Source organism: Taudactylus pleione, unplaced genomic scaffold, assembly GCF_031769625.1.
Source record: "Taudactylus pleione unplaced genomic scaffold, aTauple2 ptg000065l, whole genome shotgun sequence".
Taxonomy (NCBI): Eukaryota; Metazoa; Chordata; class Amphibia; order Anura; family Myobatrachidae; genus Taudactylus; species Taudactylus pleione.
In genome coordinates, this window is record NW_028284467.1 from 4559815 (window position 1) to 4587221 (window position 27407).

General features: G+C 40.4%; 1 protein-coding gene across 1 annotated transcript in view; it reads right to left on the minus strand.

Annotated features, from left to right (window-relative positions):
• The window catches only part of DCTN2 (dynactin subunit 2), a 65697-nt gene that overhangs the window by 21972 nt on the left and 16318 nt on the right, over positions 1 to 27407 (minus strand). The window contains exons 2-11 of the mRNA XM_088465903.1: positions 25452 to 25520; positions 13593 to 13689; positions 7450 to 7511; positions 6579 to 6677; positions 6151 to 6311; positions 5650 to 5800; positions 5493 to 5558; positions 5367 to 5405; positions 2345 to 2422; positions 1909 to 1980 (exon numbers count right to left, since the gene is read on the minus strand). Coding sequence (XP_088322029.1) covers positions 1909 to 1980; positions 2345 to 2422; positions 5367 to 5405; positions 5493 to 5558; positions 5650 to 5800; positions 6151 to 6311; positions 6579 to 6677; positions 7450 to 7511; positions 13593 to 13689; positions 25452 to 25520 — 894 coding nt within the window. The remainder of the gene's footprint in view (positions 1 to 1908; positions 1981 to 2344; positions 2423 to 5366; positions 5406 to 5492; positions 5559 to 5649; positions 5801 to 6150; positions 6312 to 6578; positions 6678 to 7449; positions 7512 to 13592; positions 13690 to 25451; positions 25521 to 27407) is intronic.

Consider the following 27407-nt stretch of genomic DNA (forward strand, 5'->3'; position numbering starts at 1 on the left):
AAAAAATATGAATAAATAGTTGAAACTAATTTACTAGGTTTTGGTAGCTTAGTCATTTTCAGCTAAATCACACAATTTTACAGGTAATAAGAATTATAATGCTTAGGTGCAACTGGAATTTACATTGCTTTCTAAACACATCTCTTCCATCATAGGGGGTCATTCAGACCCACTCACAAGCGGCAGTACGCTCGCAAGTGGGTCGATGTTCCCCACTGCGCATGCGTACGACGGAGGAACAAGATGTGCTTTAACTGCAGACTTTCAGATTTAATTTGAGGGTAATTACATCCAAATCAGGTGAACGGTGTAGGAATTACAACGTTTTCTATATGTGCCTCCCACTTTTTAAGGGGCCAAAAGTAATGGGACAAACTAAACAATCCTAAATCTAACTTTCACTTTTTAATACTTTGTTGCAAATACTTTGCAGGCAATTACAGCCTGAAGTCTGGAACGCATAGACATCACCAGACACTGGGTTTCATCCCTGGTGATGCTCTGCCAGGCCTGCAAATGTCTTCAGTACCTGCTTGTTCTTGGGGCATTTTCCCTTCAGTTTTGTCTTCATCAAGTGAAATGCATGCTCAATCGGATTCAGGTCAGGGGATTGACTTGGCCATTGCATAATGTTCAATTTTTTAGCCTTAAAATACTCTTTGGTTGCTTTTGCAGTATGCTTTGGGTCATTGTCCATCTGCACTGTGAAGTGCCGTCCAATGAGTTCTGAAGCATTTGTCTGAATATGAGCATATAATATTGCCCGAAACACTTCAGAATTCATTCTGCTGCTTCTGTCAGCAGACACATCATCAATAAATACAAGGGAATCAGTTCCATTGGCAGCCATACATGCCCACGCCATGACACTACCATACCACCACCATGCTTCACTGATGAGGTGGTATGTTTTGGATCATGAGCAGTTCCTTTCCTTCTCCATACTCTTCTCTTCCCATCACTCTGGTACAAGTTGATCTTTGTCTCATCTGTCCATAGGATGTTGTTCCAGAACTGTAATGGCTTTTTTAGATGTTGTTTGGCAAACTCTAATCTGGTCTTCCTGTTTTTGTGGCTCACCAATGGTTTACATCTTGTGGTGAACCCTCTATATTCACTCTTGTGAAGTCTTCTCTTGATTGTTGACTTTGACACATATACACACCTACCTCCTGGAGAGTTTTCTTTATTTGGCAAACTGTTGTGAAGGGGTTTTTCTTCACCAGTGATATAATTCTTCTGTCATCCACCACAATTGTTTTCCGTGGTCTTCCGGGTGTTTTGGTGTTGCTGAGCTCTCCGATGCGTTCTTTCTTTTTAAGAATGTTCCAAACAGTTGATTTGGCCACACCTAATGTTTTTGCTATCTCTCTGATGGGTTTGTTTTGATTTTTCAGCCTAATGATGGCTTGCTTCACTGATAGTGACAGCTCTTTGGATCTCATACTGAGAGTCGACAGCAACTGATTCCAAATGCAAATGTCACACCTATAATTAACTCCAGACCTTTTATCTGCTTAATTGATAATGAAATAACGAGGGAATAGCCCACACCTGTCCATGAAATAGCTTTTGAGTTGATTACTGAGTCCCATTACTGTTGGCCCCTTAAAAAGTGGGAGGCACATATAGAAACCGTTGTAATTCCTACACCGTTCACCTGATTTGGATGTAATTACCCTCAAATTAAATCTGCAAGTCTGCAGTTAAAGCACATCTTGTTTGTTTCATTTCAAAGCCATTGTGGTGGTGTATAGAGGACAAAATATGAAAATTCTGTCAATGTCCCAATATTTATGAACCTGACTGTAAGTTCCAGTATAGGAAAACCGATTTGGTAATAGAAAGCAAAAACCAAGAGTGCCACCCCACCACCCATTATCTAGGACATAAAGTTAGAAATAATACCTTGCTTTCCGTGTCTGCATCCTCAATGGCCGTCTTGTGCTTTGCAATTTCATTCATCTTACCCAGGACACTCTATAAACAAAATAATACGTCTGCTTTCAAATCAGACTTTACTTTGATACAAATGCAATACACTGGGGACATCTGGAGTACAGCAAACTGGTGTACAGCAAATAGTGCAAAAAGGGTGACTTTGCCCAAAGTAACCAATTAGAATTTAATGTCAATTTTCCAGTACAGTTTAGAAAAAAAAGCAGCCATTTTATGGGTTGCTATGTGAAACAGCACCGTTTTACAGTTAGATCTGTACCAATATTTACAAGTGTCCTCATCTTAATTTTTGGAGAATGCTGAACATTACATAAAGCCTTTATATTATTTTTCTGAATGTAAAAAAGCAAAAGAAAGAAGAACGAGTCATAAACGGATGCTGCACCTGTAGTCTGGCTTCCACCTGATCCAGCGATGCTACATCTAACATATTTACTTTAGCCTGTAGAATTTCCACTGTGTCCTGAAAAGACAGAATTCAGGATTGAAAGATTTTCTATACTTTTATTACATAGGTCATGTGAATATACAGTATGTAAAATAACAATTGATATACATCGCTGCATTCAATGAGGAATGAAGTCATCACTTATATTTGAATGTAGTTTGATTTCCTATAATACAGAACATCTATTTGTGCTGTCAGCAAAGGTTAACCCATACTGACAGTACCTCATGCTTCTTAGGCTTTAAACAAACTTAGCACTGAGTAAATACCTTGGAGATCCATGGTCTTATATAAAAGAACTCGCCCTTTAGAACATTTTATAGTAGAGGGTACTTAATTTCCAATATATTAACATTGCAGGATACCTGGCTAGATAATTTCAGTAAATCACAATTACCAAGTAATCAAGTGGTTTCCAGAGTTATGTATCTAGGGCATTCACATTTCCTCAAAAGGACTGGTATATGGGCTTAAGGTTGGCATACAATTTTTCTCCGAGTGTTATGTTTGTCATGCTGAACCAGTCATTGGGAGTTGATGATGGCTTTTCTCCCAACTGCAAAACCTTAGAAAACGGATTAAAAGAATCATCCCAAAGGTGTGTGCCAGAAAGACACTTCTTTAAACATTGAGAAAAACTTTGCGGGTACAAGTGGTGGAGGCTGGTGGGCACAAAGTAATTCTGCTGGAACAGCTTTTAGAGATGTTTCCATGGAGGTTTCCTTGTCTCTTGCAGTAAAACAGTTCTGCTATCCAGACAATGATAGTGTAAGCCCCCTATCTTCCTAAACCTATGCCTATTTGCGCAGCATATCTTGTGAGTTTTCACACTGCACAAGCGGCAAAAATAAAAGGCACGCCAGTACAGGTGGTGTAGAGGCTTGCAAATTCCCACCGCATCTAAACATATGACTGAAGAGACGTAACTGGGATGTAACAGGATGTTCTCATATAAGCAAAGTTTAATGAGTGCGTGACAACGACACAGAGTTGGGTGTTAGCATCCTGTTTCCAAGCATACCTTCTGCATCTTGAATAGTGTAGTAGCAAGTGCGCACTAATTATGTCAATGAGCAGCAAATCAAACATACTGTAATCACAGAGGTGGATTCACCGCTAGACATGTACAACTATGAACACAGGAGAAAACATTCATTCTTTTTTTACACCATGTACACAGATAGGGGACAACATATACCCAATTTACTTTCTACTCTGCATCAGGCACTAAGTGTCTGGAGCAGATGGATTAAATATAGGCTGTCCCCGCACCGCCCTGCAAACACCACTACCTGTCCATCAGGCAGAGGCACAGCGGGGACAGAGTGCAATCTCGCAGGACGTGTTCTGCACATGCGCAGATTCCCGATAATCGTAATTCTGCATGAGTAAGGCCATTTGCATCCTCACTTGAATCAGCCCCATAGGCATGAGAAACATACTTTGCATCTCAGCAGCATACTGTAATTTAATAACAATGGGCCGGATTCAGACTTGGGAATAGAGTAAGAAAAGCAAGTAACTGTGCTCCTTGATAAAAACCATGTTGCTCTGCAGGTGGGGCAGATGTAAAATGTGTCCACACTGAAATCTAAATTGCAGTGTAAAAATAAAGCTGTCCATCATTTGTGGATTACATGCAAAAGCAGCCAGTATTTACCCCGCATGCAAAAAAATATGTATTTGCACCTTTTGCATTGCAACATGGTTTGCCCAGGTACACAGTTACTTGCTCTATGTTACTCTATTCCCAAGTCTGAATCGGGCCCAATATTCCTTGTTGTGTGATTTAAGGGCTGGCTAGTGTTCTTTGTATCCTGACCATCTTAAAGTGGCCCTAATGCATGTTGCAGAGGAGGTAGGTGACGCTGTCAGATCTAATAATTTGTGGGTTTGCACGAAAGACTCATTGGAAAATGTTTTAGATCTAACACTCCTTATTACACTCTCTGGAATCATAGCCTAGCCCTGTGAGACTCTAGGTCTACCAGTGTAAAGCCCCTTTTTTTTGGGGGGGGGGGGGGGAGGAATGTATTAAGACTTCTATAGCATGTAGAAGTTGCCCAAAGTAACCAATCAGCTTCTACCCATCATCCATCAAATCCTCATAATTCTATAATATGATAGATCGAAGAAGATTCGTTGCTATGGGCAACTTCTCCACTGTTTAGATAGTTTGATACATCAACCCCTATACTGCTTGTCATTTCATTGGCCAACGGAGACATTTTCTTCAGCCAAATGATACATATGTAAGCTTACTAAAGCAGAGTACACACGGAACGATGTACTGCATCAACGATATCGTTGAACGATTTCCCTTGAACTTTCTGTAGTGCAAAACAAACGAAATTGGGTGTACACAATGAAAGATATCTATGATAGATATCTGTCAGTGAATTCATCCTGCCATATCTCTTAACATGCAAATCATGATGAAATCGTCCAAACTGGCCTGCATGTACGGACGACCATAGATATCATTATCGTCCAGCGGGAGCGTGCATCGCTGGTTGTTCATTGCATACACAATATGAACGATATATCGTTGAACGATATCGTTATCATTCAAAGATATCGTCTTGCGTGTATGCCCCTTAACTGGTAAAGCCTGCCACAGCAGCCAATAGCTGAGTGTTGCAGCAATCCCTTCCCAGAGGAAGTCTTCAGCGAGGTTCCATTGCAGAGATAAAGGAACAGGCTGCAAGGAGTGATAGATCTGCACCAGTTGGCCTCTGTGTAGGTCTAGGCTTAGTCATGTGGCAGCTGAGGAGACGTTGCCGTTTTGTCCTTTATTACGCTTTGGCACTGTATTAGATGTCAGATGTGTGCTGCTAACCTGGACAGCACATGGCGTCTAGGCTGAGCCATGCATGCATTCACTCCTGGTTTTCTTGACCATATTCACTATTACATTTCCTTATTGGAGGTAGACAACCACTCAAATCAAATTACTCACCATCAAATTAGATCCTTGTAATCCAACAGTGAGGGGATTCTGCAACAAGAAAAGGGATGATGGAATTATATTTTAATAATCTTGTAAAAAATGCTTTATATATAACTTAAGTATCTGATAACTTGCCTGTGCGTCCTGATCACAGCGCACAGCGGCTTCCAGTTCACCCAGTCTCTTCTCAAGCTCCGCCAACTGTTATACAAGAAAAACATTGGCAGGTTTCTGACAAAACATTACAGACATTTACGGTGCAATATTACTAGCACTACGCATGTTACAGCACCTTTGAAGCCTGGGAAAACTTATTTTGTTCAGGACGGCAATGTAGCTCATAGGTCACCAATCCACCATTATCTTGGGCTGAACCTTTTACAGAGCTCTTCACTTCTGGATTCTTTCTAGTTTTAGCAACATCCAACTGAGTCAGTAAACGTCTACAGGACAGAAAAACAAACAGATCAAATAACAGCAGCAGAGTGTTAAAGTCACATTGCTCAAAGCTGAAAAGATACCCTTTGGGGCAGATTCAATTAGCTGTGTGTGATGTACGACTACGCACATTTTCGTCTAATATATTAGGAAAACCGGACCTGTTTTTTGCTTGCACCTCTATCGAATACTGAAAAAAAAAAAAAAAAAAGAAAAGCTTTTCCTGCATTATCATCAAGCAGCATATTAGCGAGAAGGGTTGTGATGGAATCTTACAACTAACTGAATCTGCCTTAGGTCAGGCAACACAAACTAATTAGCATTTCAATATGAGGATATAAATGTATGTGCTCACTTTGCTAGAGCTCCATCAGGATCTGTAAGGTTGATGGCAGCATCAGGGCCCAATAACTTCTCCAAGTGATTGGATACCAATTGTTGCTTTAAAGCCGCAACTTGCTTGGCCAGTGCAACTGGAGTCAGTTTATCCTCAGTGGCAGATTCCTTAACAGTGCTCTGTACAAGTAAGAGGGCAAAAACCTGATTATACAAACGTGACAAATGGATTGATCTTGGACGTCAGGCAGGCATTTTCTATCTAATCAGAATTCATGTGAATACATTTTAGTGATTTGAGAAGTGTGTAACTGAAGGATGTGTTTGGTCATTTGTGCCATATAAAACATGCATTTGGCCTTTGCATAGTTTGTCAAAAGCAGAATTACATCCGATTAGTGATATTTGTAAATAATGGAATGTATGCAAATGAATGGGATCTTTTACCTGTATCTTCTCTACTTCTTGTGTCAGCTCCTGGAATTCATGCAGCAGCCGCTGATACTTCTGCTGTGGTGTTTCTTTCAGCCCCACTCCTTCCCCCAGCTACACAGGAAACAACCATTAGGGTTTACGGCCAACACAATATTAAACGATTATTTAGATGAGGAATTGCTAATACGTGATCACAACAACACAAGAAAATCTAGCAGTGATTTCCATAAAACAAATAAAACAGATTTATTTAAATTGCAGAGTTGTTTATACAGAATATTTTGTTACACAATAATAAATGTATCCATAAGGCATATAAATATTCTACAGAGCAACTAATTCACAGGATACTTATAAGGGGCATAACCTAGCCAAATAGTGAAACATCCCCAAATTTTGGATACTGGGAAAAAAATAAAATTATATATATTTATTATAGCATGACAAACTAGAAACAAAACTCTGAGGAACAAGGTAGTTAAGGGTCAATCTATGTCAATTGATCCAATGCAAATTACTTTAAGTCTCTTGATAAATTCAATACTATAAAAGTTTTCTTTAACTCATGCAAATGTTTCATTTATAAGGGTATGAAAATGTCAAAAATTCACAAATTTGGGTATTTGGAAACATACAAAAACCAGGATTGAGATTTTTTTTTTTTTTTTTAAAAAGAAGGTTTAAGAAGTCAACATTCCAAGATCAAAAGAGGAACATTCAAAAACAACTTTCCCAACTTTATTTCTTTATATACTTTGAAAAAACCCGTAAATTAAGAGACACTATACAATATAATACCAACATCTACCCTAAGAAGTAACACAAAAATCATGGTTCGCATCCAAACACTAAATATAATCTCCTGCAGTATAAATATACTTACTATTTCATACTCCCCAGACTCATAACCTGTTCTTTTTGACTTGCTGACGCGATCAGAAAAATCTATATAGGAGGAAATATTTGTCAGATATTAATATTCGATAATTTCACACTGAAGGTCCTACAACATTTTTAGGACAGTGTTCTGGTGGGATCTCATACAGGTCTAAAGGCATTTGAGTCACTGTAATATCACTGATCCTGTCCCTATGTATCAGTCAACCCACACAGCAAGCCTGCAAAGTTGTCATTCAAAATGCGCCTGCTCAGTTAAAGCACCTCCTTCCTAATGCAGCAACTGCTGTAGAGGAATATAGAACAGTGGCCATTAATTCCTTACTATAAAAAGGACATGATGTCAAGGCATAGTGGCTTTACTTTTAAATAAAAAAAAAATTATATAAATTTTTTAATGAATCCTACCTACATTACATAACTAAATGTACTGTGGTTGTCCAATGGGCAGAATTACCTATTGTTCATGACAAACGCATCAAAAATTGCAGTTCACCGATTCCGCACAGATCTAAGTGGTCTATTTACGGAGCAGTGTTAGAAGACAGAGTAAAAAGTGAAAAGGTGCCAGCCAATCCGCTCCCAACTGTCATTTTTCAAACACAGCCTGTGAGATGGCAAATAGGATGGGATTGGCTGGTACCTTATCACTCTGTCTCCTAACACTGCTGAGTAATTAGATCCCTAAGCCTTGGTATTTGTACACCAGCTCCTACAAATACTGGTAACCAACTTAATGGATGAGCCACATTAACACTTACCAGCTACAGAAATTTACGCTGTGAGCTCTCTGGAGCTTAACAGGTTTCTCCTAAAATGTTGGAATAAAGGCTTACACCCCAGTTCTACTAGTGTTTATTAGCTTCTTAGGAGATTAAAGTTTTGCAGAGAGTTCTGCTCTGAGGAGTCCAGCTAGCCTATAGCACTGGTTCCCAAACTTGGTCCTCAAGGCTCCCTAACAGTCCAGGTTTTAAGCATATCCATGGTTGAGCACAGATGATTTAATCAAAATGAATGAGGTACTAATTAAGTCACCTGTGCTCAAGCATGGATATCCTAAAACCTGGACCGTTACAGTGCCTTGAGGACAGAGTTTGGGAACCACTGGCCTATAATTCTCTGAAACATAATATTCTTTAGGTCTGTGCCATCTGCTGAGGAAAGACTATTTCAATATATTTTTGCACAAATGGCCATGCTGCCTAACAGCACCAACTCATGGAAACCATAGTTTACATTTACTCTACTTGAGTAACAGGTTGTTTTGCTCATTCGTTTAAAAATATTACAAGTAAAGAGAGTTAACTAAAATGTTTGTTTGTATAGCAAGGCATCCCTAAGGATAGTAACGCTGTCTCCAGCAGCTAGAGATTAGCCACCTGCAGATAAATTATAGTAACATCTCTAGCTCCCTAGCAGAGTTAAACAGCGTTCAAGTAAGAACAGATTCTGAATTCTGTCTTTACAAGAATAGACAGTACTTAAAGAGCTAACTGTACTCATTAAGATGCATATAATTCTAAAATACATACAGTACCAGTCAAAAGTTTGGACACACCTTCTCATTCAATGGTTTTTGTTTATTTAAATTATTTTCAACATAGTAGATTAGTACTGAAGACATCAAAACTATGAAAGAACACACATGGAATTATGTTGTAAACAAAAATGTGTTAAACGACTCAAAATAGGTTTCATATTTTAGATTCCTCAAAGTAGCCCCCTTTTGCTTGGATGACAGCTTTGCACACTCTTGGCATTCTCTCAGCTTCATGAGGCAGTCTCCTGGAATGGTTTTGAATTAACAGGTGTGCCTTCTCAAGAGTCAATCTGTGGAATGACTTGCCTTCTTAATGTGTTTGAGACCATCAGTTGCGTTGTGCAGAGGTAGGGTTAATACACAATGGACACCACTATTTGACTACTGTTGTAATCCATATTATGGCACCAACCACTCAACTCAGTAAAGAGAAACGACAGTCCATCATTACTTTAAGACATGAAGATCAAGAACCTTCAAAGTATCCTCAAGTGCAGTTGCAAAAACCATCAAACGCTATGATGAAACTGGCTCTCATAAGGACCGCCCCAGAAAAGGAAGACCAAGAGGATAAGTTCATTAGAATTACCAGCCTCAGAAACCGCTACTTAACAGCATCTCAGATTAGAGACCGCATAGAGTCTTCACAGAGTTCAAGTAGCAGACAAATCTCAACATCAACTGTTCAGAGGAGACTGCGTGTGAATCAGCCCTTCATGGTCGTATTGCTGCAAAGAAGCCATTACTGAGGATGAACAACAACAAGAGGAGAATTGTTTGGGCCAAGAAACACAAGGAATGGACATTAGACCAGTGGAAATCTGTATTTTGGTCTGATGAGTCCAAATTTTAGATTTTTGGTTCCAACCGCCGTGACTTTGTGAGACGCAGAGAAGGTGAGCGGATGGTTTCTGCATGTGTGGTTCCCACTGTGAAACATGGAGGAGGAGGTGTGAGGGTGCTTTGCTGGTGACACGGTTGGTGATTTATTCAAAATTCAAGGCACACTTAACCAGCATGGCTACCACAGCATTCTGCAGCGCCATGCCATGCCATCCCATCTGGTTTGCGCTTACTGGAACCATCATTTGTTTTTCAACAAGACAATGACCCCAAACACACCTCCAGGCTATGTAAGGGCTACTTGACCAAGAAGGAAAGTGATGGAGTGCTGCTTGAGATGACCTGGCCTCCACAATCACCCAACCTAAATCTAATTGAGCTGTTTTGGGATGAGTTGGACCGCAGTGTGAAGGAAAAGCAGCCAACAAGTGCTCAGCACCTCTGGGAACTCCTTCAAGACTGTTGAAAAACCATTCCAGGAGGCTACCTTGATGAAGCTGATTGAGAGAATGCCAAGAGTGTGCAAAGCTGTCATCCAAGCAAAAAGGGGGCTACTTTGAGGAATCTAAAATATAAAACATATTTTGATTTGTTTAACACTTTTTTTGTTTACAACATAATTCCATGTGTGTTCTTTCATAGTTTTAATGTCTTCAGTACTAATCTACCATGTTGAAAAGAATTTATATAAACAAAAACCATTGAATGAGAAGGTGTGTCGAAACATTTGACTGGTACTGTACACAAAAATACAAATCGCAATTATGATAAAGTCAGGGACTGCCTCCTTGGAAATGATTTCTACATATTTCAAAGAAAAAAAAACAAACAACACTATCTGCAGTATGGTTGCTTTGGTACTGCCTAATTAGAATTGATTAACTGTGTGTGTATATATATATATATATATATATATATATATTCTAAACACAATGATGACAACGTGTAGAAAGCCTTTTCTTTTAAATTTTTGCAAATTTAATAATAATAAAAAAAAAAAAAAAACACTAAGAAATCACATGAACGTAAGTATTCACGGCCATTGCCATGAAGCTCAAAATTGAGCTCAGGTGCATCCCGTTTCCACTGATCATCCTTGAGATGTATTTACAGCTGCATTGGAGTCCACCTGTGGTAAATTCAGTTGACTGGACATTATTTTGAAAAGGCATACACCTGTCTATATAAGGTCCCACACTTGACAGTGCATGAAGTCTAAGGAATTGTTTGTAGACCTCCGAGACAGGATTGTCTCGAGGCACAAATCTGGGGAAGGGTACAGAAAAATATCTGCTGCATTGAAGGTCCCAATGAGCACAGTGGCCTCCATCATCCGTAAATGGAAGAAGTTCGGAACCACCAGGACTCTTCCTAGAGATGGCCGGCCGTCTAAACTGAGCGATCGGGGGTGAAGGGCCCTAGTCAGGGAGGTGACCAAGAACCCGATGGTCACTCTGTCAGAGCTACAGCATTCCTCTGTGGAGAGAGGAGAACCTTCCAGAAGGACAACCATCTATGCAGCAATCCACCAATCAGGCCTGTATGGTAGAGTGGCCAGACAGAAGCCACTCTTTAGTAAAAAGCACATGGCAGCCCACCTGGAGTTTGCCAAAAAGCACCTGAAGGACTCTCTGGTCTGATGAGACAAAGATTTAACTCTTTGGTGTGAATGCCAGGCATTATGTTTGGAGTAAACTAGGCACCGCTCATCACCAGGTCAATACCATCCGTACAGTGAAGCATGGTGGTGGCTGCATCATGCTGGGGGAACTGGGAGATTAGTCAGGCTAGAGGGAAAGATGAATGCAGCAATGTACAGAGACATCCTGGATGAAAACCTGCTCCAGACTGCTCTTATTTATTATTTATTTATTAACAGTTTCTTATATAGCGCAGCAAATTCCGTTGCGCTTCACAATTTGAATCAACATTAACATTATACTGGGTTGTAAAAGACATACATACATGACATACATAAGGGTAAGAGGGCCCTGCTCGCAAGCTTACAATCTATAGCTCTTGATCTCAGACTGGGACGACGGTTCATCTTTCAGCAGGACAACGACCCTAAGCACACAGCCAAGATATCAAAGGAGTGGCTTCAGGACAACTCTGTGAATGTCTGAGCGGCCCAGCCAGAGCCTAGACTTGAATCCAATTGAACATCTCTGGAGAGATCTGAAAATGGCTGTGAACCGACACTTCCCATCCAACCTGATGGAGCTGAGAGGTGCTGCTAAGAAGAATGGGTGAAAACTGCCCAAAGATAGGTGTGCCAAGCTTGTGGCATCATACTCAAAATGACTTGAGGCTGTAATTGCTGCCAAAGGTGCATCAAAAAAGTATTGAGCAAAGTTTGTGAATACTTATGTACATGTGAATTCTTAGTTTTTTTTTTCTATTAAATTTTCAAAAGTCGCAAAAAAAACTTTACATGTTGTCATTATGGGGTATTGTGTGTAGCATTGTGAGGACAAAAATGAATCTATTCCATTTTGGAATAAGGCTGTAACATAACATAAAATGTGGAAAAAGTGAAGCATTGTAAATACTTTCCAGATGAGGGAGGGGATTACATACACATAAAGTAAACACAAAAAAAGTGACAGAAAACAGTGATAGATCCAATACTTATCTGGAAAAGATGTTCTTCGGTCAAATGACCATAAGGAGGGATATGAAAAAGGAAATGACATAGTGTGTACCATTCAATGTTGTGTATTAATTCCTATATTCTAGTAGCACTGCTGCTCACTGACCCCTCATATATGGACAGATAAGCATTGATTATTTTTATGTCTTGTACATGTGTTTTTTTTTTACCATTGTTGGATACTGTGTTATTAAAATTGCTTTTAATTAATTTGTCACTGACCCTGAATGTACCTTAGAAAAACATTTTTTTCTTTTGGTAAAAGGAATTAATCCCAAAAGGGTCTATTTGACTATTAGAATATAGGAATTAATACACAACATTGAATGGTACACACTATGTCGTTTCCTTTTCTGTTTTTCTTTTTCATATCCCTCCTTATGGTCATTTGACCGAAGAACATCTTTTTCAAATAAGTAGTGGATCCATCACGGTTTTCTGTCACTTTTTTTGTGTTTACTTTATTTATTAAGTTTATTTTGACACTAGTAGGCGCTCCTTATTCCACTTCATATTATTTATTGTGGGTGCCATACCCCATCACTATTTTGGAGCAGCTACTCAATGATGTTTTGAGGTGCGTCACATATGGTAATTTGTTTATTTTATTTCAATATTTAATTTGTGTATATTATAGTGTCACGTTGAAATCAGTGCGCCTCTATATCCCCTACATATACATTAGATTTCTGAAAGCAATAAATCCGTATTGAACTCACATCTGTGACACCACCAACGTTTCAGGACGCACCTGTCCCTTTGTCAAGGTATAAACATGATTACAGGGCCTCCCCCCCTCCTCTGTTGCAGGCGGGACGCATTACATCACTGTTGTGCGTCCGTGTGCACGAAATGGCGGAAGCTCCAGGATTGCACTTGGTGGTATATAATAGGTAAGAGTGATGAAAGGGGTAAGTAACCACACCTGAAACGTTGATACCTACCTGATGGTGTTTTAGTCAATTTTTTTGAAAGCCATGGAGTACCACCCTTACAACGTTTATAATATATATATATATATAACACCAAAAAGCCCAGGAGCGTGCAGTTCATCTCTTATTCCAGTTTCTGTATTAGACAATTTTACACTTACCAAGTCCCTTAGTGCCGACTTTCTTGTCCTTAAATTTGTCATAAGCTGCATTAGGGTTGACGATAATGTGCTCTACGCTGGTGCTAGTCAGCTCCTCCTAGATTGAAGGACAGAGTGAGAGTAACATCGTTATAGGGAGCTTCACTCTTGGCAGGACTATCTCTATCTTTCTCTACACCCACCAACAAGTATCATATTTGCTACAAAGCCAATATAACCACATACCCGAGCTGCCATGATTGGAACATGAACATAAAACACAACTACAGTTTATTCACATCATAAAGAAAAATCACTGAAAATTTTTATGTAACAAAATACACCAAATCGATCAAATCAAACAGGATAGCATTATCTGGACAGGTATTACAACAAAACAAACAATAATCAACATTTTGTCCTTAATGATTGCAAGGTCACTCTACAAACATTGGATATAAAACATGAAGAGGTCGGTAGGCCCAGGAAAGTACAAAGGGCAGCACACACTTCCAAAATAGGAATCATTAGTTCTCAGGCAAAGAAGAGTAACAGACAACACACAGCAATTGGGTTATAGTCTAAACATTTCAACATACTGAAGCTTATAATATCCATGCAGAAGAGAGAAATCAGAAATGTAGCAATGCCGAGAAAAGGCAAGAAAAAGACTTTGTTATAACACAAATGTTTTCTGTCATACTGTTATAACAGCTATCTTATCCAACCACAATCTATTACAATAAAATCTTAGGGCTGGATTCTGAGCCATTTTGAATGCAGCTGCATTTTGCGATTTTTAGAAAACAGGGCATACGCAACCTGGAACATCTGCGAGCAGTTTGTAAGCATCTTAGTTGCCTTTCTCGATGGGTGAATGGGCATTTGCATGCAGGGAGTGTAGACAGAGTTGCAACCTATTCAGAGTTGAGAAAATGCACGGTCCTCCCCATTTTCAGTCAGATCATCTGCACCAAGCATGGGGTAGGTGTAAGTGCAAATACTAGTGCTAATGACTGCTCTCGGGGCCAGAGGGGTTGGAGAAGTGCATTAGACTCAGACAGGTGATGTCCGCACAGGACTTTTAATCACTGAAAGTGGTAGGGGCATTGTTAACCGGTGAAAAAAACTTGCAACCTTTAACAAAGTGTAGATGGAAAAATATATAAGTTAGTATGAGCAAGGCGAGAGGGCTGGATGATAAATGCAGGAAGGTGGATGTGAAGAAAATAGTGTGACATAACTATGTTCCATACAGTCATTTCTCAAGAAGCCATTAAGTCACCGCCAATTGAAAACTTCAATTGTAGAAAAACTAAGACACTAATTTCCAAATTAAATGTGTTACTGTATTTTCTTAACCCATTACACTATACCAGAATTACTATTATACTGCATTTCACGCATAGGCCAATGCAGGTCATATGTAACAAAAGGAAACATGCCTTTCATACCTGGGCTAACAAGTCCCACAAAAAAATTGACCTATCTGAAATATCTGCAGGGGTATGTATTCATTACTATCTGGCCCACTTCATGAAAAAGCAACACAATTGAGCTTTCCTATAGATATTCAAAGTTTGAAAGGTTGGCCTTGGGTTTCTAAATACAAGATAAAGAGTTGGGCCCTAAATATCGTATGGAGCCACAGGAAATCCTCAGGAGGGTTGTCACGTCAACAGCCTTACGCTGTGAAATACGGATACTACATAGGTTTTTCTCCTGTATTTATAATCACAGTGACCAAATATAAGTATATTATATCATGTTTATTTTAAAGTGGAGTGTCATCAAAACATATTTTACTAGGTAGCAGTACAACTAAATATGGTCAACAAAAGGAATGGTGCGTACACATGGGACGATTGATAACGATATCGTTGTACGATCACCCGGGTCTGCTGGGCGATTAAATCCATCATCCAGCACACCACCAATTCACCAACGACTATAGCGATCCGCGATCAATGATCGTGGGTTCCTATAGTAACCTGATCGATATCGACCAGGTTGGCCAGCATGCACGGTCGATGGAAGATATCGATATCGCCCATACGTTTCCGCGCATCGCAGGTCGTTGGGCACCGAAAAATGCACGATATGAACGATAACTATATGATCGATATCGTTATCATTTATATCGTCCATTTTAACTGTACCATGTGCACGCCATCTGAAAGGGGGAAATATCGCTACAGCACTAAAAAAGGACATCAGAATTAAGCATTACAACAATTTCAAAGTGAACCAGGTGATGCTAATGAACGTGGCAGATTCTTGAGCGCCCGTAAACAAGAGCACTAAATGCTGTTTCCTGCCTATGGCACAAGACTCCTAAATAGTGTTCGTCCCATTCTGAGCTACAGCATTCATTATGACGTAAGATTGCAAATATACAAGTGTTTTTCAGCTGATGTGTTTTGCAGCAGTGTGATCATCTTTCGTTGACAATCCAGAATAGTCACATGACATTTTCTTAAATCCAAGTTTCTGCACAGGGATACAATTTGCTGCAACTAAAAACTCTAGTATTAGTAGAACATAGAAGCTTATGGCGATATTGCAGAAACAAGAATAAAAAAACAGCCCAAGCACAGCACGTAGAGAAGCAGATAGAACAGCAGGCTTCTTACCAGCTCCTTGCAGTTTTTCCCCAAGAGGTGAGTGAAATATAAAACAAATAGTTAAAAGGAAAAACAAAAAAAAGAAAGAATTGATATTAGACAAATAAACATGCAACAACTTTACAATAAGCTCACAGTAGCTGCCCGATTCAAGCATTCAGAATAGAGGGTGTGGAAGAACTTTCTTTTAATGGGCCCCATACATAGGTTAGCCAAGTCACCGATCCGCAGGTTGAAAATGCCGACAGGGATTTGGGTGAAATTCTATTGTTAAAAATATCCGATTTGCTCATCACAATCATATTTGGATCATGATCGGCAAGTCAGTGAAATCCAACATGTTGGATTGCACCAATGCCCTGACCTCGGCGCCTGGGGATCGGGGAATTGCGGCAATCTGTCGCTAGTGTATGGGTGTGTAAAAACTGCATCACAATCTTTATATATGGTCACTAGGATTTATTTAAATCAAACGATCCATGTAAACTGTAAGCATAGATTTCTGGCCTATTGAAATATAGCAGCGTTCATTCTAGACACTAGGGGGTAGATTTACTAACGTGCGGGTTTTTAGAAGTGGAGATGATAGGGTTTTTAGAAGTGGAGATGATAGCAACTAATCAGATTCTAGCTATTATCTTCTATAAGGTGCTAGATAAATATAAGTAGAATCTGATTGGGCAACATCTCCACTTCTAAAACCCACACTTTAGTAAATATAGCCTCAGGATTTGCAGGTGTTGTTCTAGCCATACAACTCACCTGCTAAATAGCTCACACCAAAATTATTTTATTTTAATAAATATGTTGTAATAATGCTTTAGGAATGGAGCCAAGAATGGGGAATAGGAGTAGATTAGGTGATTTTAGTAACATCTATAACAAAGTATGAAAATGATGGTAGCTGCCAGGTAATTAAATAGACAGAATTAGTTGCAGCAAGCGAAGTTTGATGAAAGCTGTAACAAGTTATTAGAGCAGTGCAATGAAATTTTGCTAGCAGAAGGGTTAATTGAACCTGGTGAGATAAGCTGGGGCACTATAACATAATATGCACCGCCATTTAAAAAAAAATAAAAAAAAAATAAAAAAAAAGATTAATGACCACAGTTTCTGACTTAAAACTGCAATGTTGATCAGACAGGATGGAGATAAAAACAATTGTAAAAAGCATTATTTTCTCCTCGGGGATGATGGCAAATTATATGCATGCAGCAGGTTATACGCCTTTAACATCGCAAAAATAACCTTGGATTTAGGTGCAGTGTGAAAGCGCCAACAAACAAATTCCCGGGTCGAGCAACCTGGCATTTCAACCCTGCAATTGAGCAGGGTTGAACACGGGAAAAAGCCGGGGTGAAGTGAAGTGCAGTGTGAACAGGACCTACCCGGGTTATCCAACCCGGGACTCAGCAAACACCACTGATGTTCCTGGGTCTCACTTGATGATGTCAGCAGCCAGACACACTGGCAGCAAACTGCAGACAACAGCAGAGGCAGCATTCCGGCAGTCTGAAAGGGGTTAATACCACTACTGTCATTACAGTGATGGCTAATTGGAGTTATGAAGTGAACTGTACACTATGTTGCCAGAAGCTGCAGCATGCTCTCACTGGCTGGATCAAATAGCAGTAAAGCCCAAACACTCATGAACTCAATGCTACACAGTGGTAATCATCAACCATGATTCCTGCTAAGCTGTGAGCAGTCCCCACCCCACCGTTGTGTTCCCTTTCGTGATCTTATCTTTGTGAGCATGAAAAAGTAAATTTTTAATGTCATACATAGGGATTTACATGGCTGACCCGGGTTCAGTATGAACAGGGCCAACCAGGGCATATCCCTAGTCGGAGGTGCAGTGTGAAAGGGGTCTGCCCCGGGTCACAGCTGGGTTGGACCAGTGTTCAAAATCTCGGGTCAGAGCCGGGTTTGCGATGTGGAAGGGGTAGAGGTCTTCTCTTTATGCTTTCTTGCCTCCTAGTACACAGAAATAAAAAGTTTCTTAAGCACTCGTAACTAAACTGCTAACATGTCCTACAGTCCACTGTGTTATATTTATACCATAACCATGGTGCTCACTCTCCACTGGACAACATTTACCGGAAGCAGACAATTTAAAAAATGGAAACACCAAGGTAAATGTTGGACCCCAAAGCATGGAAAGTATGGTTTTCTATACAGGTGTGGCTCATGCATTAACAATGCAAACATCCCAACATAAACCATGCAAAACAATTGCTCTGCTCTCCTATCATCTTGGTTTCAACAGAAGACTTCCGTGCCTTAGGAAGAGGATAATTCTTGGGGTGCATATGGCAAGACAGTTCTACTTACTAATATTTCATGATCTACAGTAATAAGCAGATGTCTGCATGGAGCTCTGAGGGAGAAAACCATCTATAATATGTCAACAGTGCGCACAATACTCATGGATGAAGATATGAGTGTATTAATAATAAGTGCAAGGCCAGAAGCAGTCATCAATAAATAAAGTCAGATGAGTACTGCACAGAGCAGGATTATCAGAGCTGGGTTGCACCACTCATTATACTTGGCAATGTACGTTTGCTAGTTCTGCAGAGTAAGTGCACAGACAATGGGCTATCTAGCAGTGGAAGTAGGTATCATAGTCAGACAAATCCTCCCTCACCACGTTCAGGAGAACCACACAGGATTAAGTATGGCACATGGCTTGTTTCCATCACATGGGATCTGGGACACATTCCTGGCATGGTTTGGGTGCCATTTATCCCATAAAAAGGAAGGTTCAGTGATAAATACTACTAAATGATCATCTTGACCCCATACTAAACTATTTATTTCCTTATGGGAGGGATGCAAATGTCACCCATAAGCAGATCAGAGTGGTCACCCAAGGACTGTATGATAACCTCTAGTAATCCATATGTCATGGGCTTTTCAGTCACCAGATCATCATTTATAGTATATTCTGAAACAACGTCTGGAACAGAGATTTTTACCACCATTAATCTTGACACCAGGCAGCTAGAAAAGATCTGTAGTGTAGTTAACAGCAAATACTCTTAAGACTGTACTTATTTATCTATTTGTTCTTTCCAGCTGCAGCTCCCTATCAGGGAAATCTATTTTTGGGGTAACAGGTTATGAGTAAAATGACCAACACAAAAGACGACTGTGAGCCATAAGACTGAGTGAACATGACATGTACAAACAAAATACACAATTAAGAGGGTAGATCTTGTTTGAAATACTGTTTGATAGAAATCAGTACTTTAAATGTCACGTATTTAAAATAAAAAAAAAAAAAGCATCTTTGTTCTCATATATACATGCACTTATAATCACAGTCTGTGTTGGTCGTTGGATGATAATGGTCCCCAGAAAGTAAAGGAAATGTTATGTTTTCAACATACAGTACTTCCGATGTACCCATGTGCACCAAATTGTTTCTCTAATTTAGGAGTGGGGAACCTTTTTGCTGCTGAGGGCCATTTTGATATATATAACATTTTTTGCGGCCCGGTGCAGGCCACGCCCCCTCCTTGTGACATCACACAGGGTAGGGGTCACAATCACCGATGATTACAGCAATGCTCGGAGCATCCTCAGGATGTAAGGGCAGCATTGTAACCGTCTGAAGCGTCCTAAGCGGTCCAGGTGGCACTGCTGCATAGATTCTGGCTGCAGGGTGCCATTATAGGTACCCTGCTAGCCAGAAATAGCTCCGAGGGCCAGACCAAATGTTTCCGCGGCCCTTGTAAGGCCCCCACGCCTGAGGTTCCCCATCCCTGCTCTAATTTTACAGCAGATTACTACTAAGAAGGGATCAGGACTAGGGGAAATGAATGTGCTACAAAGCCTGAAATAAGAATTAAGGTTTCAAACATTGTATCCATTTATATACACAGTGACATGAAATATATTCTGTGATGTCACTGTTCTAGTCCTAACTTCTATTTATGCAAACACAATATGCTTTTGTGCAGAATATACCTTAATTTAAACAGGACCACCTCTTAGATAAATCATTATTTAGCTGGAGCGTTTTGGTCTGTGCAGGTGTAATAAATATCTGAGCTTTTCTATAGTTAATCCACCCAGTGTATGTAAATGTCGGTAAACATACCTCATTATGCTTGCTCCCAGAAAGCTCCCTTCATTTGATGCCTATCTCCTTGTGAGGCAGGGAAGCTGTGAAGCAGCGAGGAAGCCCCACAGGAGTGAGCATAACGCATTGTGCTGCCTGACTCAAGCAGAGTTAGGACAGCTGCATATGGTTCTCTCTAAATCATGGAGTATTTGCTGGAGTATGGCAACAACTACAGTATTGCTTGAAAAGCTATGCTGGAGGAACAGTACATGGTGCTTTATTTTTAAGTCCTTACGGTAATTTCTCTTTCTTGTGATCATGTACTCTTACAATTTTTTATTGAATCCTCAATGTTACAAGGTTTACTATACAGGGCACAATCTTTCCTGTGCGTGAGATACTTGAATAGGCATTATATTCTGAGACAGTATAAATTAGAATCTGCATACGTGTAATTTAGAACCAACAGGCAGTGGCAGCACATCAACTATTTCAGACCACGGCATGCATGTGTGCAAGGCTTTAAACAACATCTCAATTTGAGATTGTAGCCCTGATCCCTTCTTAGTAATAATCCTCTGTAAACTTACAGCAATAAATTGGTGCATATGGATGCAAGGACACAAGGCCTCCTGACATGTTAGTGTAGCCAGTGGCTGGGGAAACTTTATGTCCTACTCACTTACATTCATCCACTGCGTCTCTGACGGCACCAAACATTGCTATTTACTAGTAATCATTATTTCATTGTTATAACAAAACAGCAACAAATTACCAAAGGATCATAATGAGCATATTTACATTATATTAATGATGGATGATTTGAGAAATCAAACATGCTTCGGTCACACATGAAAGTCAGATAGAATTATAGAGATGTAAACATCCTAGATAACAGCAGTAGAGATTACAACATTGAGGGTTTAAAATAAATCAGCTGCGATTATAGAAAATCTGATTGCATGCAATTATTTTTAATACACAAAAAGCATGCAAAAAAAGAAGCATGAGTGGTCTTACTTGTGCAAACTAGTATCCAGGCGAGGTGGTTAAAAAGGGGAGGGTGAGAGTGTTAGAAAAATTTGTAACAGTGCAACATATTTTAAAACAATTCAACATATGTGTATGGTGTCCCAAAGCAATACAATATGCGCTGTATGCAACTACCAGGCAGCGGGGGTAGTGTCACGAAACATATACAATTCCCAGTTAGGGGTGGATATAGTAAAACAGATCTGGATTACCACCAATTTAATGGCTTCCATCTCAATCTCAGGGCTCATGTAACAAGTGTAGATCAAAGAAAATACTGAATATAGGGCTAAAGTGGCAACATTTTGATTGTTGGCTGTGTGACCCCATCATTAGAGCAAAATAAAAGTGATCACAAAAATAAGCATGGTGATGATGTTATTCCTGCACGAGAAGGAATATAGACTAGAGACAGCATGGCATAGATGCATCACTTCCAATATGGGAAAATACGGAGCATTGCTGTTATTAAGTCAAGATAAAAACTGCCAAGAAATGCAAAAGGAAGTTCTTTGATGTAAGAATCCTTTGCATATACCAACATATTCTTACATGGCGTCTGCAATAATTTCCACACAGGGAATTAAAGTATGTCAGTGAGCCCTAGAAATGTTGAGGCTGGCAGGATCAACTGAAACTTAATGATGAATTTTAGTAAACAGGGAATTGGTTATAGACTATTTATAACACTGCTGGAATAAAACTACAGTATATGTCAATGTCATTAGCCTCACTAAGGAAGTACTCAAAGGGCGGAATTCAATTGATTTTGCGGCCCGCATCTCCCGTCTAAAGTGACAGGAGATCGAGGGCCGCTATTCAATTGTGCCAGCGTTTCACGCTGATCGCACCCAAAGTGGTCGTGTTTAGCCGCGTAAAACGGCTAACCCCGACCAAAGTGCTGGGCGCGATCGCGAAAAGTGCCGTTTGGGCGCCCAAACAGGACACTTTTCGCCGATTTCAGCCCGCACCCCTCTGGGGCTGCGAGCTGAAATTGAGCGCTAGCAGCTGATTGCACCCGACAGGAGCAACAATAGAATAGCTCCGTCGGGTGCGAAGGGGGGAATAAACAATTGAATTCCGCCCAAAGTATCTATAGTGGTGTTTTACACTATCTTAGCTTACAATCTGCTTACCTCACAGTGCCTCATTACATGAAGTGATGGCAAAACACTTACTGGCGTGTGATTAGAGACACTCCCAGGGTGCAGAGTGCTCACTGCAAGCTCTGGACACATCTGCCCTCTCCTGCATTTGTACTTTACTAATACCCTTACACATCTGTGTGCCGGGTCATATCCAGAATTTTGTTCACATGCTCATACCGGGTACGACACCTTTCATACTGGAGGCCCAACCCGCTGCTAATGGTGGGTCAATGACCTCATTGCCATCACGTGGTGAGCCGGCGCTTGGACATGATCTCATCTCCAAGCACTGGCTCTTCCTATGCAGTGAACAGGACCCGGGTTACACGTTCACATTGCCCTGCGAGCTGGGTTGAGCACACGTTCAACACTTCTTGTGTCCAAGGTTGAAATACCAGGTCCTTGACCCAGGTTATTTCAGCCTGTCCCTTTCACAATGCACAGTAACCCGGGTTGCTGCACACGTGCAATAAGCCGGGTTTATATAGCTTGTAGTGTGGAAGGGGTATTAATGGTCAAAAAAACATGGCATGCATGGAAGTTTGGTTGTAGAAGAAAACACTTAGGAGAAGTGATACAGTAGGAGGAATTTGCAAGGTAGCATATCCTAGCATTATAATGATGGCTTTGGGATATAATTTCCATTATTGGTAAGTGCTCATTAGTCAGGTTATATTATTTTTTTTTTGGCTAGGAAAAAACTAAAAAAAGCACGCACGCACGCACGCACGCACACACACACACGATTAGAACAATATTGGCCAGCCCAAATAACAGGCCTTAAAACAAAACATTAATTTGGTTAAGAGATCCACTCAAAGCAGAAACGAAAAAGAAGAAGTAAACCAAAATATCCCAAACTAAAACTATATGTGAGACATGGGTGAGCTACATGAGGGAACTTTGCTGGAGTACTAGTGCAGGGGGGGAAAGGGGGTGCTAGAACAAACAAACAAGGTTGCCATCCCTGATGCGATATATTCCATCAGAAATATCCTATTCTCTTACACTCAATGAAATAACTAGGAGCCCCACTGCATGTACTCAAACAGCCTATGTTCTGTCAGGGTATGCCAACATATACAAGTGATATAGTTGCTTTATTCTAATGGACTGATATGCATTCAGATGCTTACTGGTCTTTTAAAGCCACTGATTCTGCAGTAGAGGATGCAGACATCTAGAGCCTTTGTTCTCTGGGAAATGAAGAGCTTGCTTAGTTTGAACAATTGTAACATTTTGTACATTCCTACATTGATTGCAGACAACATTGTTTAGACGCCAAACGGTCTAAACCTTACTAAGCAAAACATTTTAATATAATCGTAACCCAACACAAATAATTCAGTAGTGGAATTACAATAGTGTTGAATTAGAATTAAAAATTATGCATGGGTTCGATATATGACTTGAAATATTGTGAGCAGGCAGCAGTCAATGTCAGTAAAACTCTGTACACACGGAGCGATCAGATATCATTGTCTGATCGTCCTGCTGTTCGATAACGAACATCCTGCACACGCACCAACCTCCCAAACGACTATAACAACCCACGATCAACGATCGCAGGTCCCTATAGTAACCAGGGTAACCTGGTCGCTATTGACCAGGTTGGCCTGCATGCACGGACGATGGTAGATATCGATTATCCGTGCATCGACCATCGTTTGGGGGGTTGGAAGGGCCCGAAAACAGGGCGATATGAAAGATAACGATATGATCGATATCCTCAATGGTTCATTACATCCTGTTATATCTGACTGTGTGTACGCACCATAACACAACAACTCCAGTTCAGAGATGGGAAACATTTATCACAAAATAAATAAAAAAAAAATAAAAAACTCTGGTAAAAAGATTAAACAAAAAAAAAATCAATGTTATTTACAGTAAATGTCTTGACAAGCGGGCATTGGGTTGTAAGGCATTTTGTTCTCTTCCCTAGATCAATCCCTTATGAATTATTTGTGTATTTTTCCACTGGCATGAACCCATTTTACTTACTGCTGACTCCTATCAAGGATTATATAGCTAAAAGTAGGTGGCTGGATTTCACAGCCGCTGTCCTTGCATCTAATCAGTACAGTGACTAGTAGGGATCTAGCACATTAATGCGGTGTGTTGCAGGAAGCCCACAAGAAATGGATAAGAAACATGAACACAAGCAGCATATGAGTAAATACAACATTCAGGACATATGTTGTGTGGCCCATGGTTCTATGATGCAAATGACAACGATGATGCTTAACACTAGCGGGGGTATCCAATTAGGCGTGGTAAATTACAGCGGCTAATTACCTTGCCCGGGGTTATCCAATTAGCCCCGAAGCCGGCACTTATCAGAGATTTTGCTTTGCCTGCCTCAGGCAGGCGAAACCAAACCCCCGATGAGGTATTTTTCACCCGATCGCAGTAGAGAAAATACATAGGTCCGCAACTTTTTTCGGATCCTATGTATTTTCGTGAGAAAAACAGAAAATTTTCGGGCGTAATAAACTAGGTTTAATTAGATAGCACGATAAAAAAATTGTCGGGAAAAAAAAAAAACATCGGCGAAAGCCCCCCGTTTTTTATGGCCAAAAATTTTGGAGCAAATTGGATACCCCCTTAGAAATCGATGACCTACTACATGGAGCTTAAATCCTCATAACAGGCCGATATGTAAAGACCAGAACACTGTTCTCATGCTAGCCCTACAGCTGTGCAAAAAAAAACCATTTAACTGGAGTTCCACAGTATCTAAGCTCATTTATGAGACTCCAAAATAATTCTATGAAGGAGTCAAATTATCTTCAGGAGAATGTTCAAAACCTTTCAGAATTTGAAAATTTTTGCTAGTAAGGGGTCAGGGAAAAACTTTGGAGCGTTTAAATCCCATCATACATGGGAGTATAGGCTTCCACTTGCTATTGCCTGCAGTCAGATTTTTCTATTGGACTAGAAATCATAGAGAAGTGTGCAACGTTAGTTACAAGTTAAAAAACAAAACAAGTAGTAGCCTTACCGCATCAAACTCTGCCTGATCATCTTCTGGTAAATCACTCGTTTCATAAACATCTGGCTCATTCCTAGCCTGGAAACAAAGCAAGAAAACAAATCATCATAATCTTTATCAGCTGAATTTAGATTTCAATTTTATTCATCCTTTAGGGTTTATAGGAAATCAACATTGTTTGCAGCTGTAAATGGTAAACGGCACACATACAGTGATTGGAGATGAAGATTAATGAGAGACATATTCTCATAACAGTTTGCATACTAACAAGTTTGAGGCGCAAGCCAGTTGGAAAAGTGTTGGTTGAACAAAAACCCTGTTGGCGTACATAATGACAAGCTGGAGGGGTGCAATAGTGAGAGAGATTACCAGGAAATATGAGCACCCCTAGTACTTAAGATAATGTAGTCAGAATTGTGGATGGTGCAATAGTAGGCTAAAGCAACGCTGTTACCAACACACAGCTGCACAAAACAGGCATCTGAACAGACAACCCATAACTTATTATAAATACTGTGTTACAGCTCTATAGTTTCTAAAATATTCAGCTTCAAGTTAGCAGCTATAATTAATTGCTCATGACTATTAAAGAGTGTGTGAAACAGGCCACGTTTGGACATGCCCAATACATTCTTGAGAAGCCTTACTGGGATATCTTGACTCAACAGCTAATGTAATAACACAAAAGCAATGTTTATATGGTATATAATATTAAATTTAGATTGCAATTAGTCTTTTACTCAGAATTTACTGTATATAATTGACTTTTTCGAAATTGCAAAAGCTCACTAGTGCTAGAATTGGGAGATCAACTCACCTCACTGACCAATCAGCACGTATTAACAAGGATGGGATAATTTAAAAAAAAAAAAAATATATATATATATATCCCGGATGGGCAGTGTTGGGGTTCTTGGATCCTGATACCCACCTAACACCAAGTATTAGGACAATACTTACCATAATATCTAATGTCGCCCGTAAAAGTCTCCTGCAGCAATGGCTATCTCCCCTCCCACCTTCCTTTAATCTTTTTGAGGAAAAACTTTTTTCATATTTAAGATGGATTGGACAGAAGCTTCCCTCCAGAAGGAACTTTGGCCCTCATTCAGAGCCGCACGCTCTGAGCAGAGCGCACGCTCTGAATGAGGGCCGTCCTCCATAATTATGGAGCGTCCTCCTGGACGCTCGTATAGCTGTGGGTCACCACCCACAGCCTATACGAGCGTGCAGGTTGATGGCCGCGATGGTCTTGACCATCGCGACCATCGCCACTGCGAGCCGGAGCCTGCGGTTGAGTTTCTCAACCGCAAAGCCCAGAATGATTTTGGCTCTATCAGAGCCAAAATCACTCCCACTGACATCACTAGTGATGTCAGTGGGCCGGCTTCTGACGGTAGGCGTTCCCTTGGGAACGCCCCCGTCAGGGAGGCACGCCCACCAAAGGGGGCGTGCTGTCAATCAACATCGACAGCACGCCCCCTTTGATCAGACACAACGAGCGAAGGAAAGTCCTTCGCTCGTCGCGTCTGGCGCATGAAGGAGCTCCCGCCGTCGTGCGCATGCGCAGTGCACACCATCGACCCACTTGCGAGCGGACAGCCGCTTGCGAGTGGGTCTGAATCAGGCCCTTTGTATTAAGACATTTTTCAACACTTGGGAAAATTACATCAACTCTCAACCCAAGGATGTAAGATACCTGATACTTACGTGCTTCCAACCCACACAATGGCTGCAATCTCATTTATCCTGACAATGTTTGACCCCAACCGGAAATTACATCCCACTGTATTTCATGTGCCTGGTCCTTATGCATATATACTGCTAATCTTGACACTTTTCTTATCCTCCAAACTCTCACCCACTCCTCTATTTTCCACACTTTCCTTCTCTATCTCTCCCTTCTTCTTTCTACTATCCTCAAAACAAAATGGAAAAATTAAAGAGACAACTAGGTTTCATCTT